This window comes from Kogia breviceps, chromosome 13 (assembly GCF_026419965.1).
Source record: "Kogia breviceps isolate mKogBre1 chromosome 13, mKogBre1 haplotype 1, whole genome shotgun sequence".
NCBI lineage: Eukaryota > Metazoa > Chordata > Mammalia > Artiodactyla > Physeteridae > Kogia > Kogia breviceps.
The window spans coordinates 37,483,133-37,497,597 of record NC_081322.1 but is presented as its reverse complement, the minus strand read 5'-3'; the positions used below and the strand labels follow the sequence as shown (position 1 = coordinate 37,497,597).

Genomic DNA, 14,465 nt, shown 5'->3' with positions numbered 1-14,465 from the left:
CGCCCCCGTAACTGGTCAGAGCTGGGAGTCCTGGCTCCCGGATCCTTGTCATTCATTGTAGTACAGGTAACAGTGATGCCGGGGTGAGTCCAGTGCTCAAATGGCACATGCTTGTTCTGCAATCTCTTGTTGTCGTTGCTGTTTGGTCTGGAGTTGTTTTCAAGGATTCACATGCTTTGTGTGTTTGGATGAAGTGGGGCTGGTACTAATGAAGAAGCTCTTCAAAACTTAACATACATGTGAAGATAGCAACTGGCCCTCAAGATTACATTTATCTGGGCAAGTACAGTGTTCAGTGTATCTGGTAATTTAGAATGTATGCCCAGAGTGTAGTCTGGAAGTATTTTATATATAAAGTCATATTACAACAAATATCCAACTATAACTTAAACTAAGAAAGCCAGGACTTCGGTCATGTTACACATCTCTCCACTGTCAATGTTAATCATAATCCCTATTATAAACCTTAAACTAATTTGTAAGCATGAGAAGTGAGATAACACTCATAGGGATTAGCAGTCCTGTTGTTAAGGAATCTGAATGTATTTCTCTTTGCCAGTGGGGGGGAAGAGTACTGTTTTTCAGCTGTTAGTGAAGTTCATACGTACACAGAGGAGTTGAAAAGAAAGCAAGCTGCCATTTTAACACATGATCAATCAATTTGAATATGCCCTGTGGAAGTACCACTTAGTTTCTGGTTTTCCAGCAAGTATCAGGATCTCTGAATTGATTTTTCATATACTTGACAGCATATGTTTAAAGTATTCTGTGGGAGGGCTGTTTCCACACCAGCCACTCCAGATGACTAATTCTGTTTCATAAACTATAGCAATGTTGTTATTTCCAAACCGTAATGATTCGTCTTACTTATTGTTTCTTTGGTTTAGTTCTTGAATGTTAGAGTGTAGTAGCATTAAATTAAGGAAATGGAATTTTAATTAGTGGTTAAAATAAGCTAAAATGTTGTGGTGTGTGTTCATCAATCTGTGTTGTGCACAATTACTGGGATAAACAAAATTTTAAAGGCAACTCCAAAAGGCTACCCTAAAAGGCTGTCTTTGGTCCTTGATTACTGTCCACATCTGTGTCCACAGATGGGTGGGTATCAGGTAGCAGGCGCCCCAGAGTTCCCATCAAGAGACCCCTGAACGGCTGTTGACTTTGGGCAGGTCATTTGAGTTTTCCATCTTAATCACTTCTCAGGTAAAATGGCCCTACATGAAGTTTCCCATCTTTTTTTTTTTGTGGTACGTGGGCCTCTCACTGTTGTGGCCTCTCCCGTTGCGGAGCACAGGCTCCAGACGCGCAGGCTCAGCGGCCACGGCTCACGCGCCCAGCCGCTCTGCGGCATGTGGGATCTTCCCGGACCGGGGCACGAACCCGTGTCCCCTGCATCGGCAGGCGGACACTCAACCACTGCGCCACCAGGGAAGCCCCTCCCATCTTCCTTGACCTGTTCTCCTAAGTGACCTGGCGTGGGGAAGACCTGTTAAGTTTCTGCAGTTAGGTTTAACTATTCTCATAGTCAAAGAATGCATTCGAATCTTCTCAAATGAATACCCAGGTGACTGTTGTAAAAAGGAAGGCCGAACACGATGGTGATGGTGAAGTCGGCACTCCACACGCCTGACCGTTCCGGGCCCTCTTGCTGCAGTGCCCTTACATGGCACTGCTGACTGTGCCTTGTGATTGCCCCCCTTGTATCTAGTGAGTTTGTGGACTGAACTTAAGACTTCCACTTCCTTCTAGGTATCATTTATCACTGTGATCTGACCAAAGAGGAACTGGAGCCCAGAGTCTTCCGAGAGGTGACTGTGAAAGGAATCGATGCTTCTGATTACCAGACAGTCCAGGTATGGAGTATTAGATCCTGACAGTGTGAGTCAGAAAAATCTGACTTTCAGGCCAGGCCATGCACACCCCACTTTGTCAGGAGCCGTGGAGGTAATCCACAACAATACGGGCGACAGATATTTGGGGAACTCCTGCTGTTTCTGGGCATTGAGCCAGGCGTGGTCCCTGCCCTCCTAGAGTTTAAACGTTCTGCTCCCGGAACTGCCACTCTTGGCAGGAAGCCAGAGTCCCTTGTCCGGGTGACCGAGGCAACACAGTTTGTCTGCTTGCTTGAAAGTGGGTTGTTTTCTGGCTCAGGTCTCGTGGTGTCATAGATAACAACATAGATCTGCTCTACATAAAATACTCACTCAAGTGCTAGGAGCCAGCCTTTTCAGTCTGAAATTCGTCTGTATGTCTGCGTGGCACAGGGTTGAGCACGCCACAAAATATTAGAATGGATGAATTAACTGTTTAATTGTCATGGCACCACCAGTTCAGTCTCTGGTCACCATCCTTTCAGGTTAAGAGTCTCCATTTTTGTTTTCTTAGCGCCGCAACTGTACTGAGTCTCCCCAAAACCGAATCACTTACTAATCGATGATGCAGTGAGCTCTCTGTTCCTTTGCAGTGAGAGGTCACCTGTCAGGTACCAAGTGTTTATCAGGGCTCTCCCACCAGGGGGCTGGACCACAGAGACCACAGATTAAGAATCAGACTGTTGTTTGCGAAGGAAAGTTAGAAAAAAGAGCACTGATGCACCCGAGAATGTTTCTTTGAAACTAGGGCATCATTTTACCGCAGTGAATTGCCCTTCACCTGTCCAGGAGTAGTCTAGATGATGGGCTAGATCAAGTTCAAAAATAAATAAAACCTTTTTTTTAATGAATTATGCTTTTTATTTATTTATTTTTGTTGTTTATTTTTTTAACATCTTTATTGGAATATAATGGCTTTACAGTGGTGTGTTAGTTTCTGCTTTATAACATAGTGAATCAGATATACATATACGTATATCCCCATATCTCCTCCCTCTTGGCATCTCCCTCGCACCCTCCCTATCCCACCCCTCTAGGTGGTCGAAAAGCATCGAGCTGATCTCCCTGTGCTATGCGGCTGCTTCCCACTAGCTATCTATTTTACATTTGGTAGTATATATAAGTCCATGCCGCTCTCTCACTTCGTCCCAGCTTACCCTTCCCCCTCCCCATGTCCTCAAGTTCATTCTCTATGTCTTTATTCCTGTCCTGCCCCGAGGTTCTTCATAAGCTTTTTTTTTTTTTAGATTCCATATATATGTGTTAGCACACGGTGTTTGTTGTTCTCTTTCTGACTTACTTCACTCTGTGTGACAGACTCTAGGTCCATCCACCTCACTACAAATAACTCAATTTCGTTTCTTTTTACGGCTGAGTAATATTCCATTGTATATATATGTGCCACATATTCTTTATCCATTCATCTGTCGATGGACACTTAGGTTGTTTCCATGTCCTGGCTATTGTAAATAGAGCTGCAGTGAACATTGTGGTATGACTGTTTTTGAATTATGGTTATCTCAGGGCATATGCCCAGTAGTGGGATTGCTGGGTTGTATGGTAGTTCTATTTTTAGTTTTTTAAGGAACCTCCATAGTGGCTGTATCAATTTACATTCCCACCAACAGTGCAAGAGGGTTCCCTTTTCTCCACACCCTCTCCAGCATTTATTGTTTCTAGATATTTTGATGATGGCCATTCTGACCGGTGTGAGACGATATCTCATTGTAGTTTTGATTTGCATTTCTCTAATGATTAATGATGTTGAGCATACTTTCATGTGTTTGTTGGCAATCTGTATATCTTCTTTGAAGAAATGTCTATTTAGGTCTTCTACCCATTTTTTGGATTGGGTTGTTAGTTTTTTTGATATTGAGCTGCATGAGCTTCTTGTATATTTTGGAGATTAATCCTTTGTCAGTTGCTTCATTTGCAAATATTTTCTCCCATTCTGAGGGTTGTCTTTTCGTCTTCTTTATGGTTTCCTTTGCTGTGCAAAAGCTTTGAAGTTTCATTAGGTCCCATTTGTTGATTTTTGTTTTTATTTCCATTTCTCTAGGAGATGAGTCAAAAAGAATCTTGCTGTGATTTATGTCATAGAGTGTTCTGCCTATGTTTTCCTCTAAGAGTTTTATAGTGTCTGGTCTTACATTTAGGTCTTTAATCCATTTTGAGTTTATTTTTGTGTATGGTGTTAGGGAGTGTTCTAATTTCATTCTTTTACAAGTAGCTGTCCAGTTTTCCCAGCACCACTTATTGAAGATGCTGTCTTTTCTCCATTGTATATTCTTGCCTCTGTTATCAAAAATAAGGTGACATATGTGCAGGGGTTTATCTCTGGGCTTTCTATCCTGTTCCATTGATATGTATTTCTGTTTATGTGCCAGTACCATACTGTCTTAATGACTGTAGCTCTGTAGTATTGTCTGAAGTCAGGGAGCCTGATTCCTCAACTTCCGTTTTTCGTTCTCAAGATTGCTTTGGCTATTCGGGGTCTTTTGTGTTTCCATACAAATTGTGAAATTTTTTGTTCTAGTTCAGTGAAAAATGCCAGTGGTAGTTTGATAGGGATTGCATTGAATCTGTAGACTGCTTTGGGTAGTATAGTCATTTCCACAATGTTGATTCTTCCAATCCAAGAACATGGTAGTCCAATCCAATCCATCTGTTTGTATCATCTTTATTTTCTTTCATCAGTGTCTTATAATTTTCTGCATACACGTCTTTTGTCTCCTTAGGTAGGTTTATTCCTAGGTATTTTATTATTCTTTTTGTCTCACTGGTAAATGGGAGCGTTTCCTTAATTTCTCTTTAAGATTTTTCATCATTATTGTATAGAAATGCCAGAGATTTCTGTGCATTAATTTTGTATCCTGCTACTTTACCAAATTCATTGATTAGCTCTAGTAGTTTTCTGGTTGCATCTTTAGGATTCTCTATGTATAGTATCATGTCATCTGCAAACAGTGACAGCTTTACTTCTTTTCTGATTTGGAGTCCTTTTATTTCTTTTTCTTCTCTGATTGCTGTGGCTAGAACTTCCAAAACTATGTTGAATAAGAGTGGTGACAGTGGGAAACCTTGTCTTGTTCCTAACTTAGTGGAAATGGTTTCAGAGTTTCACCATTGAGAACGATGTTGTCTGTGGGTTTGTCATCTATGGCCTTTATTATGTTGAGGAAAGTTCCCTCTATGCTTACTTTCTGAAGGGTTTTTATCATACATGGGTGTTGCATTTTGTCGAAAGCTTTTTCTGCATCTATTGAGATGATCATATGGTTTTTCTCCTTGAATTTATTAATATGGTGTATCACATTGATTGATTTGCGTATATTGAAGAATCCGTACAACCTGGGATAAACCCCACTTGATCATGATGTATGGTCCTTTTAATGTGTTGTTGGATTCTGTTTCCTAGTATTTTGTTGAGGATTTTTGCATCTATGTTCATCAGTGATATTGGCTTGTAGTTTTCTTTCTTTGTGACATCTTTGTCTGGTTTTGGTATCTGGGTGATGGTGGCCTCATAGAATGAGTTTGGGAGTGTTCTTCTCTCTGCTATCTTTTGGAAGAGTTTGAGAAGGATAGGTGTTAGCTCTTCTCTAAATGTTTGATAGAATTCGCCTGTGAAGCCATCTGGTCCTGGGCTTTTGTTTGCTGGAAGATTTTTAATCACAGTCTCAATATCACTGCTTGTGATTGGTCTGTTTATATTTTCTGTTTCTTCCTGGTTCAGTCTCGGTAGGTTGTGCATTTCTAAGAATTTGTCCATTTCTTCCAGGTTGTCCATTTTATTGGCATAAAGTTGCCTGTAGTAATCTCTCATGATCCTTTGTATTTCTGCAGTGTTAGTTGTTACATCTCCTTTTTCATTTCTAATTCTATTGATTTGAGTCTTCTCCCTTTTTTTCTTGATGAGTCTGGCTAATGTTTTATCAATTTTGTTTATTTTCTCAAAGAACCAGCTTTTAGTTTTATTGATCTTTGCTATTGTTTCCTTCATTTCTTTTTCATTTATTTTGATCTGATCTTTATGATTTCTTTCCTTCTGCTAAATTTTGGGGTTTTTTTCCTTCTTTCTCTAATTGCTTTAGGTGTAAGTTTAGGTTGTTTATTTGAGATATTTCTTGTTTCTTGTGGTAGGATTGTATTGCTATAATCTTCCCTCTTGTAACTGCTTTTGCTGCATCCCATAGGTTTGGGTCATCGTGTTTTCATTGTCATTTGTTTCTAGGTATTTTTTTTATTTCCTCTTTGATTTCTTCAGTGATCTCTTGGTTATTAAGTAGTGTATTGTTTAGCCTCCATGTCATTGTATTTTTTACAGATTTTTTCCTGTAATTGATATCTAGTCTCATAGTGTTTTGGTCAGAAAAGACACTTGATGTGATTTCAGTTTTCTTAAATTTACCAAGGCTAGATTTGTGACCCAAGATATGATCTATCCTGGAGAATGTTCCATGAGCACTTGAGAAAAAAGTGTATTCTGTTGTTTTTGGATGGAATGTTCTATAAATATCAATTAAGTTTTTAATGTGTCATTTAAAGCTTGTGTTTCCTTTTTTATTTTCATTTTGGATGATCTGTATGTTGGTGAAAGTGGGGTGTTAAAGTCCCCTATTCTGATTGTGTCACTGTCAATTTCCCTTTTTATGGCTGTTAGCATTTGCCTTATGTATTGAGGTGTTCCTATGTTGGGTGCATAAATATTTATAATTGTTTAATCTTCTTCTTGGATTGAACCCTTGATCATTATGTAGTGTCCTTCTTTGTCTCTTGTAATAGTCTTTATTTTAAAGTCTATTTTGTCTGATATGAGAATTGCTACTCCAGCTTTCTTCTGATTTCCATTTGCATGGAATATCTTTTTCCATCCCCTCACTTTCAGTCTGTATGTGTCCCTAGGTCTGAAGTGTGTCTCTTGTAGACAACATATGTACGGGTCTTGTTTTTGTATCCATTCAGCCAGTCTGTGTCTTTTGGTGGGAGCATTTAGTCCATTTACATTTAAGGTAATTATCGATATGTATGTTCCTATTACCATTTACTTAATTGTTTCAGGTTTGTTCTTGTAGGTCTTTTCCTTCTCTTGTGTTTCTTGCCTAGAGAAGTTCCTTTAGCATTTGTTGTAAAGCTGGTTTGCTGGTGCTGAACTCTCTCAGCTTCTGCTTGTCTGTAAAGTTTTTAATTTCTCCATCAAATCTGAATGAGATCCTTGCTGGGTAGAGTAATCTTGGTTGTAGCTTCTGCCCTTTCATCACTTTAAATATGTCCTGCCACAATGTGTCTGGCCACTCCCTTCTGGCTTGCACAGTTTTTGCTTTAAGATCAGCTGTTAACCTTATGGGGATTCCCTTGTATGTTATTTGTTGTTTTTCCCTTGTTGCTTTTAATATTTTTTATTTGTATTTAAATTTTGATAGTTTGATTAATATGTGTCTTGGTGTGTTTCTCCTTGGATTTATCCTGTATGGGACTCTGTGCTTCCTGGACTTGATTGACTATTTCCTTTCCCATGTTAGGGAAGTTTTCAACTAAAACCTCTTCAAATATTTTCTCAGTCCTTTTCTTTTTCTCTTCTTCTTCTGAGACCCCTATAATTCGAATGTTGGTGCATTTAATGTTGTCCCAGAAGTCTCTGGGATTGTCCTCAATTCTTTTCATTCTTTTTTTCTGTATTCTGCTCTGCAGTAGTTATTTCCACTATTTTATCTTCCAGGTCACTTATCCGTTCTTCTGCCTCAGTTATTCTGCTATTGATTCCTTCTAGAGAATTTTTAATTTCATTTATTGTGTTGTTCATCATTGTTTGTTTGTTCTTTAGTTCTTCTAGGTCCTTGTTAAATGTTTCTTGTATTTTCTCCATTCTATTTCCAAGATTTTGGATCATCTTTACTATCATTATTCTGAATTCTTTTTCAGGTGGACTACCTATTTCCTCTTCATTTGTTAGGTCTGGTGGGTTTTTACCTTGCTCCTTCATCTGCTATGTGTTTCTCTGTCTTCTCCTTTTGCTTAACTTACTGTGTTTGGAGGCTCCTTTTCACAAGCTGCAGGTTCTCAGTTCCCATTGTGTTTGGTGTCTGCCCCCAGTGGGTAAGGTTGGTTCAGTGGGTTGTGTAGACTTCCTGATGGAGGGGACGGGTGCCTGTGTTCTGGTGGATGAAGCTGGATTTCATCTTTCTGGTGGGCGGGACCGTGTCTGGTGGTGTGTTTTGGGGTGTCTGTAGCCTTATTATGATTTTAGGCAGCCTCTCTGCTAATGGGTGGCATTGTGTTCCTGTCTTGCTAGTTGTTGGGCATAGGGTGTCCAACACTGTAGTTTGCTGGTCGTTGAGTGGAGCTGGGTCTTAGCATTGAGATGGTGATCTCTGGGAGAGCTTTCGCCATTTGATATCACGTGGAGCCAGGAGATCTCTGGTGGACCAAAGTCTTGAACTCAGCTTTCCTACCTCAGAGGCACAGGCCTGAGACTCAGCCAGAGCACCAAGACCCTGGCAGCCACACAGCTCAGAAGAAAAGGGAGAAAAAAGAAAGAAAGATAGAAAAAAATAAAATAAAATAATGTTATTAAAATGAAAAGTAATTATTAAAAAAATAAAATTGGGCTTCCCTGGTGCACAGTGGTTGAGAGCCCGTCTGCTGATGCAGGGGACACGGGTTCGTGCCCCGGTCCGGGAAGATCCCACATGCCGCAGAGTGGCTAGGCCCATGAGCCATGGCCGCTGAGCCTGCGTATCCGGAGCCTGTGCTCTGCAACGGGAGAGGCCACAACAGTGAGAGGCCCGCATACAATCAATCGATCAAGCAAGCAATAAATAACGTATGTAAAGTAAGTAATAAAGTAAGTAATAAATAAATAAAGTAATAAAGTAATGAAGTAATAAATAAAGTATTAAATAAGTAATAAAGTAATAAATAAATAAAGTAATAAAAAAAGAAAGAAAGAAGAGAGGAACCAAACCAAAAAACAAATCCACCAATGATAACAAGTGCTAAAAACTATACTAAAAAAAAAAAAAAAACCAGAACCCTAGGACAAATGGTAAAAGCAAAGCTATACAGACAAAATCACACACAGAAGCATATACATATGCACTCACAAAATGAGAAAAGGGAAAAATATATATATATCCTTGCTCCCAAAGTCCACCTCCTCAATTTGGGATGATTCATTGTCTATTCAGTTATTCCACAGATGCTGGGTACATCAAGTTGATTTTGGAGATTTAATCCGCTGCTCCTGAGGCTGCTGGGAGAGATTTCCCTTTCTCTTCTTTGTTCCCATAGCTCCTGAGGTTCAGCTTTGGATTGGCCTCGCCTCTGTGTGTAGGTCACCTGAGGGCATCTGTTCTTCGCTCAGACAGGACAGGGTTAAAGGAGCGGCTGATTATGGAGCTCTGGCTCACTCAGGCCTGGGGGAGGGAGGGCTACGGAATGCAGGGCGAGCCTGTGGCAGCGGAGGCCAGCATGACGTTGCACCAGCCTGAGGCGTGCCCTGCGTTCTCCTGGGGAAGTTGTCCCTGGATCACGGGACTCTGGCAGTGGCAGGCTGCACAGGCTCCCGGGAGGGGAGGTGTGGAGAGTGACCTGTGCTCACACACAGGCTTCTTGGTGGCAGCAGCAGCCGCCTTAGCGTCTCATGCCCGTCTCTGGGTCCGCGCTGATAGCCGTGGCTCACGCCGGTCTCTTGAGCTCATTTAGGCGGTGCTCTGAATATCCTCTCCTCGTGCACCCCAAAACAATGGTCTCTTGCCTCTTAGGCAGATCCAGGCTTTTTCCCGGTAAATAAAACTTTGTTTACAAAACCAATGGCAGACTGGATCTGGCCATGGGCTGCAGTTTTCCAACCCCTCTTCTATATCAGAGGTCAACATACTGGCCTCTGGTTTTATTGGAGAGCAGCCACACCTGTTTGTTCACAGTGTCTGTGGCTGCCTTAGTCCTTTAACTGTGCAGCAGAGACTGCCTGGCCCACAAAGGCTAAAGCACTTAGTATTTGGCCGTCTAAGACAAAGTTTTCTGATCCTTAGTCTGTATAAATAGTATTTATAAAATCAGAGTGTTCTCAGTAGACATACAGGGCCTTTGTCTTGAAGCTCTGTCAGGCCTGAAATCTACATGTACTTCTTGGGTGACATTGGGTGAATCACTTAACTTTTCTGCCACAATTTTTTCAACTGTAAAACAGAGATAGTGTGTATTTTGCAGCATTTCTGTGGGATTATATGAGATGATATATACAGGCATACCTTGTTTTATTGTGCTTTGCTTTATTGCACTTTGCAGATACTGTTTTTTTACAGATTGAAGGTTTGTGGCAACTGTGTCGAGCAAATCTGTGTTGATGCCATTTTTCCGACAGCGTTTGTCCACTTCATGTCTCTGTGTCGTATTTTGGTAATTCTTGCAAAATTTCAAACTTTTTCATTTTTATTGTTATATGTGTTGTGATCTGTGATCAGTGATCTTTGATGTTACTGTTGCAAAAAAGATTATGACTCACTGAAGGCTCTGCTGATGGTTAGCATTTTCCAGCAATAAAGTGTTCTTTAAGATACGCACATTGTTTTTTTAGACTTCATGTTATTGCACACTGAATAGTCAACAGTATAGCGCAAATGTAACTTTTCTTTGCACTGGGAAACCAGAAAATTCATGTGACTGGCTTTATTCTTATACTTGGTTTATTGTGGTGGTCTGGAACTGAACCTGCAATACCTCCAAGGTATGCCCATATTAAGTGTCTGGCACATAGAATATAATCAGTGTTAGAAATAAATTCAGCAGACTTTTAGTTTTCCATAGCTATTTTGGCTTCTTTCATTTTCAGGGTGAGCCATTGCCTGTAGAGGTATCTTTTAGGGGCAGTAGCCCCTGTCTGGTGCTTATATGGTTCGTTAATTCACCATAGTCCTGCACTAGACTTTTAAAATCACTTGTAGGCTGTCGTTCTTTGCTGTCTTCCGTTTTCTCCATGTGTAAAAAATATGTCCCTATCAATTGTAACATTTGGCCTTCTCAGGGACTACTTCTAGTCCTTGCCTGGGCATCCTCAGGCCTGTGTGTGTGTGTGTGTGTGTGTGTGTGTGTGTGTGTGTGTGTGTGTGTGTGTGTGTGTGTGATGCATGCCACTGCCTCTCCCATCAGTAATGCAAAGGACGCCCAGGCAGCAACCAGTGACTGTCCCTGCCTTCTGCCCTCAAGGGTACAGCCTTGGCTGCCCTACGATTGGGCAGAGTTGCCCATGAGAGACACCCCCCACCCCACCCCCTGTCTTCTTCTCATCTCTACTGTGCAGCCCCTCAGGTGTATATTTTCAAAAAACATTATTCTCATTTTTTTCTGCTTCCCACAACTCCTGCCAAAGTGATTAATTACTTTTGGAGTTTAGGGCAAAGAGGGGGACCTGTAATCATGACAGCTTCCAGGGAGGCAGCCTCGTCTAGGGAAGTGACCTTTATTTCTCAGTGAGGATGGTGGAGTTGTTTTTCCTTTCAGGTAGCTGTTTTTTTTCTGTTCTTCACAGATGATACACCAAGAAACTAGTTGCAACCTAATATGTATTGTTTTCATTTATAAATGAAAAGATAAAACTTTACAGTTGAGCACATGCTTTTATGGAGTAGAAATCCCTCAGCCGTGTGCATAGCAGCCTGAAATTTCCAGATTAAACTGCGGAGGAAGCGTGCTTGGGTGGTGCCAGTTGCTATGCCGTTGGAAAACTCACTGAACTCCTCTGTGTCTGGCTCTCCACTTCTCTGACGTTGAGCTACTGAAATGCTTACAACCTTTTATTTGTACTGCTGCAATAGGAGGAAAAAAAGATTAAAAGATTCATGGTAAATATTTAAGGAGATAGTAACTGAGTAACTGGACAGAACACATTGGTTTTACAGATCTTAAGGAGGTATGCCTGGGGCAGAGTATAGCCTTCCTAGTATAACGGCAATAGAAGATTTTAATCGGTTGATTATATACATCACACATATTGCACTGAGTTATTTAAATAGAATTCTTTCTTTGTGTAAAGGTGCCTTTGGAATGTACCGTGATGTCATAACACCGGCGACTTAAAGTCCACTTTGCAGTGGTTTAGCTCAGGTGTACACAGCAGAGCTTGGACAGGAAATGTGAGCGTGACAGATGTGCTCACAATTTGATCAGGCTGTCAGTGGTGTTGCCAACAATGACCAAACTGTAAAAGCAGACCCTAGAGAGGAGTTTGTGCATGAATGGAAAAAATTACTTGTAGTATGTAATAGAAACCACAGCATTTTTTTGGGGAAAAAAAGATACTCTGTTTCTGTTTTCAGTTACTTCAGGGTAATGCTGCTTTTGATTTTGCTTGACTCTGGTGTTTACATTTATTCTGTAAGTGATTTTAAAATAAAATCCCCTGGGCTAGTCGTCATTCTCTCTTACATTCTGTGAGGCCCATTATCGTTTTGAAGCAAATACTGCAGCCTAGGTTACCCTGCATGGTTAGGCAGTGCAATTAACGGTGGTCACAGCCATGCACATATACCTGGTGGTATAGCTGGTCAGGTGGACCAAGCCAAGGAGAGGAGAAGAGGAGGGTCGAAGAAACACATGGCTAAATAAGCCACAGAGGGCTGTTCTTTCATTCAGGACCCAGAGCATCTTGAGTGGTGCGGGGTAGGGGGTGGGAGTGCTCTAGATTGCTGACGGACACAGAACAGAGCTACTGTCTGTGTAGTCTTTATCCAGTCCTGACTACAGGACTGGGTAGTCCTGTAGTGGGTAGAAAACTGATCTGTGTCGGAAATACAATTTTGAAAATCTGATCCTGGAAAAACGGTTTCTCTTCCGATCTGGGGTACACATAAGAATTTAGTTTTGGATAGGTTTATCAAATCTGCAATTGACTGATCTTTTCCCTCCTTTTATTGTGAATGACATGACCACATAATATTGGTTAGAACATCGCTGCCCGTGTCTTTAAAAAGAAATTGAAATACTGAGCCTTAGAAATTACACTAATAGGGCTTCCCTGGTGGCGCAGTGGTTGAGTCCGTCTGCCGATGCAGGGGACACGGGTTCATGCCCCGGTCTGGGAAGATCCCACGTGCCGTGGAGCGGCTGGGCCCGTGAGCCACAATTACTGAGCCTGCATGTCCGGAGCCTGTGCTCCGCGACGGGAGAGGCCACAACAGTGAGAGGCCCGCACACTGCAAAAAAAAAAAAAAAGAAATTACATTAATAACAGGTTTGGTGATAAGTGATTTACCTGAAAAATCTGTCTACATTTATAATCAGTAATATGTTTCATTTTTAAACAGAAGCGAAGGAATAGAGAAATGTAGTCTGTCAACAAATATTTATGATGTGACATGCAATGGCAGGTAGTACTGTTTGAATACAGAGAAGTTCCAGACAGAGGCACTATCCCTGCGAAATTTATAGTCAGTCTGGAAAGTTGAGACACAGAGATCTGAAAGGTCAGACACCCCCAAGGATGTTATCCCAGTGATCAAGGGAAAGGTGAAAGCTTCCATCAGCACGGCCATGTCCTGGTCAGGGTTGTGGAGGGAGTCTTCACAGGAGAGGTGGAAACTGGGCAGGGCTTTGAGGGATGACTGCTTCCATAAGTCCCAGGTCCTTACTGGGACTCCTGAAGAATTTTACCACAACCCTTCATTCAGAGACTGTCTCTGCCTTTTTGTAGCAGTATTTTCATAATTTCACAGGAAATTTGAGAAGAAAGGAATCATGCCCTCAACATCCTATGCAGGTAGGGTTTCCTTTGGCAGCTGTCTTTTGCGGATGGAGTAGCGTTTGCACGGTGGTTGAACGTGGCATGACAAAGGATGTAGTGTTAGCAAAAATGCAGTTTTTGGTTTCTCATTGTCTCATTTTTGTTCAGCCAGCTGAGAGATTGGATTTTCTCCTCCCAAAATGAAAGACAAAATTTATAGACCTAAAAAAGAACAGTGTACTCTGAATCAACTCCCTTAACAACAGTTTCCACATTTTATAAAAGAATATATTAGAAGGAAGATTCAGTTTTATGGGGTGATAGCAAACCTAAGGCAACAGAGTACAGATATAGTAAGAATTATAAATATTTAACACAGATTTTAGTATCTTGATTCCTGTCCTCTTAAACTGAGGAATTTTACCTTCTGAGGTTTACCTGCAGTAATGCATGTGAGACATCAAGAACATCCCAAAGGCAGTTTGCATTGTAGCCGACCAGAAATGCTAAAATTAGATGATTCTTTGGGTTTACCAAGATGCCTTGGGGTAGAAGGAGTGGCGTTTTTTTTCTTTAGATTTTTTTCTAACCTTGGCGATATCTAATTTGTAGTTGCTAGTATACGGGCTTTGCCATTCAGAGAACATGTTCTCAGAACATTAATTAGTGTTTTAAATACTCATTAACTTCCGTGCTGAGTGCATGGCATATGCAAGTTTTGACTCATCCACATCCTTTGTGAGCTGACTATTGAACTAACGATAATGTTCTTCTGTAGCGATGTGTTCTCACAGTTAGGAATAGGTCAGAAATCTTCAGAACATGTTAGTGAAGAGTGAATGGGGGAATGTTTTCAAAAAGAACATTTTGAGAGG

General features: G+C 41.1%; 1 protein-coding gene across 1 annotated transcript in view; it reads left to right on the top strand.

The window, feature by feature from the left end:
- PREP (prolyl endopeptidase) overlaps nucleotides 1-14,465 on the top strand; it is a 142,967-nt gene that overhangs the window by 80,199 nt on the left and 48,303 nt on the right. The window contains exon 10 of the mRNA XM_059083658.2: nucleotides 1,750-1,853. Coding sequence (XP_058939641.1) covers nucleotides 1,750-1,853 — 104 coding nt within the window. The remainder of the gene's footprint in view (nucleotides 1-1,749; nucleotides 1,854-14,465) is intronic.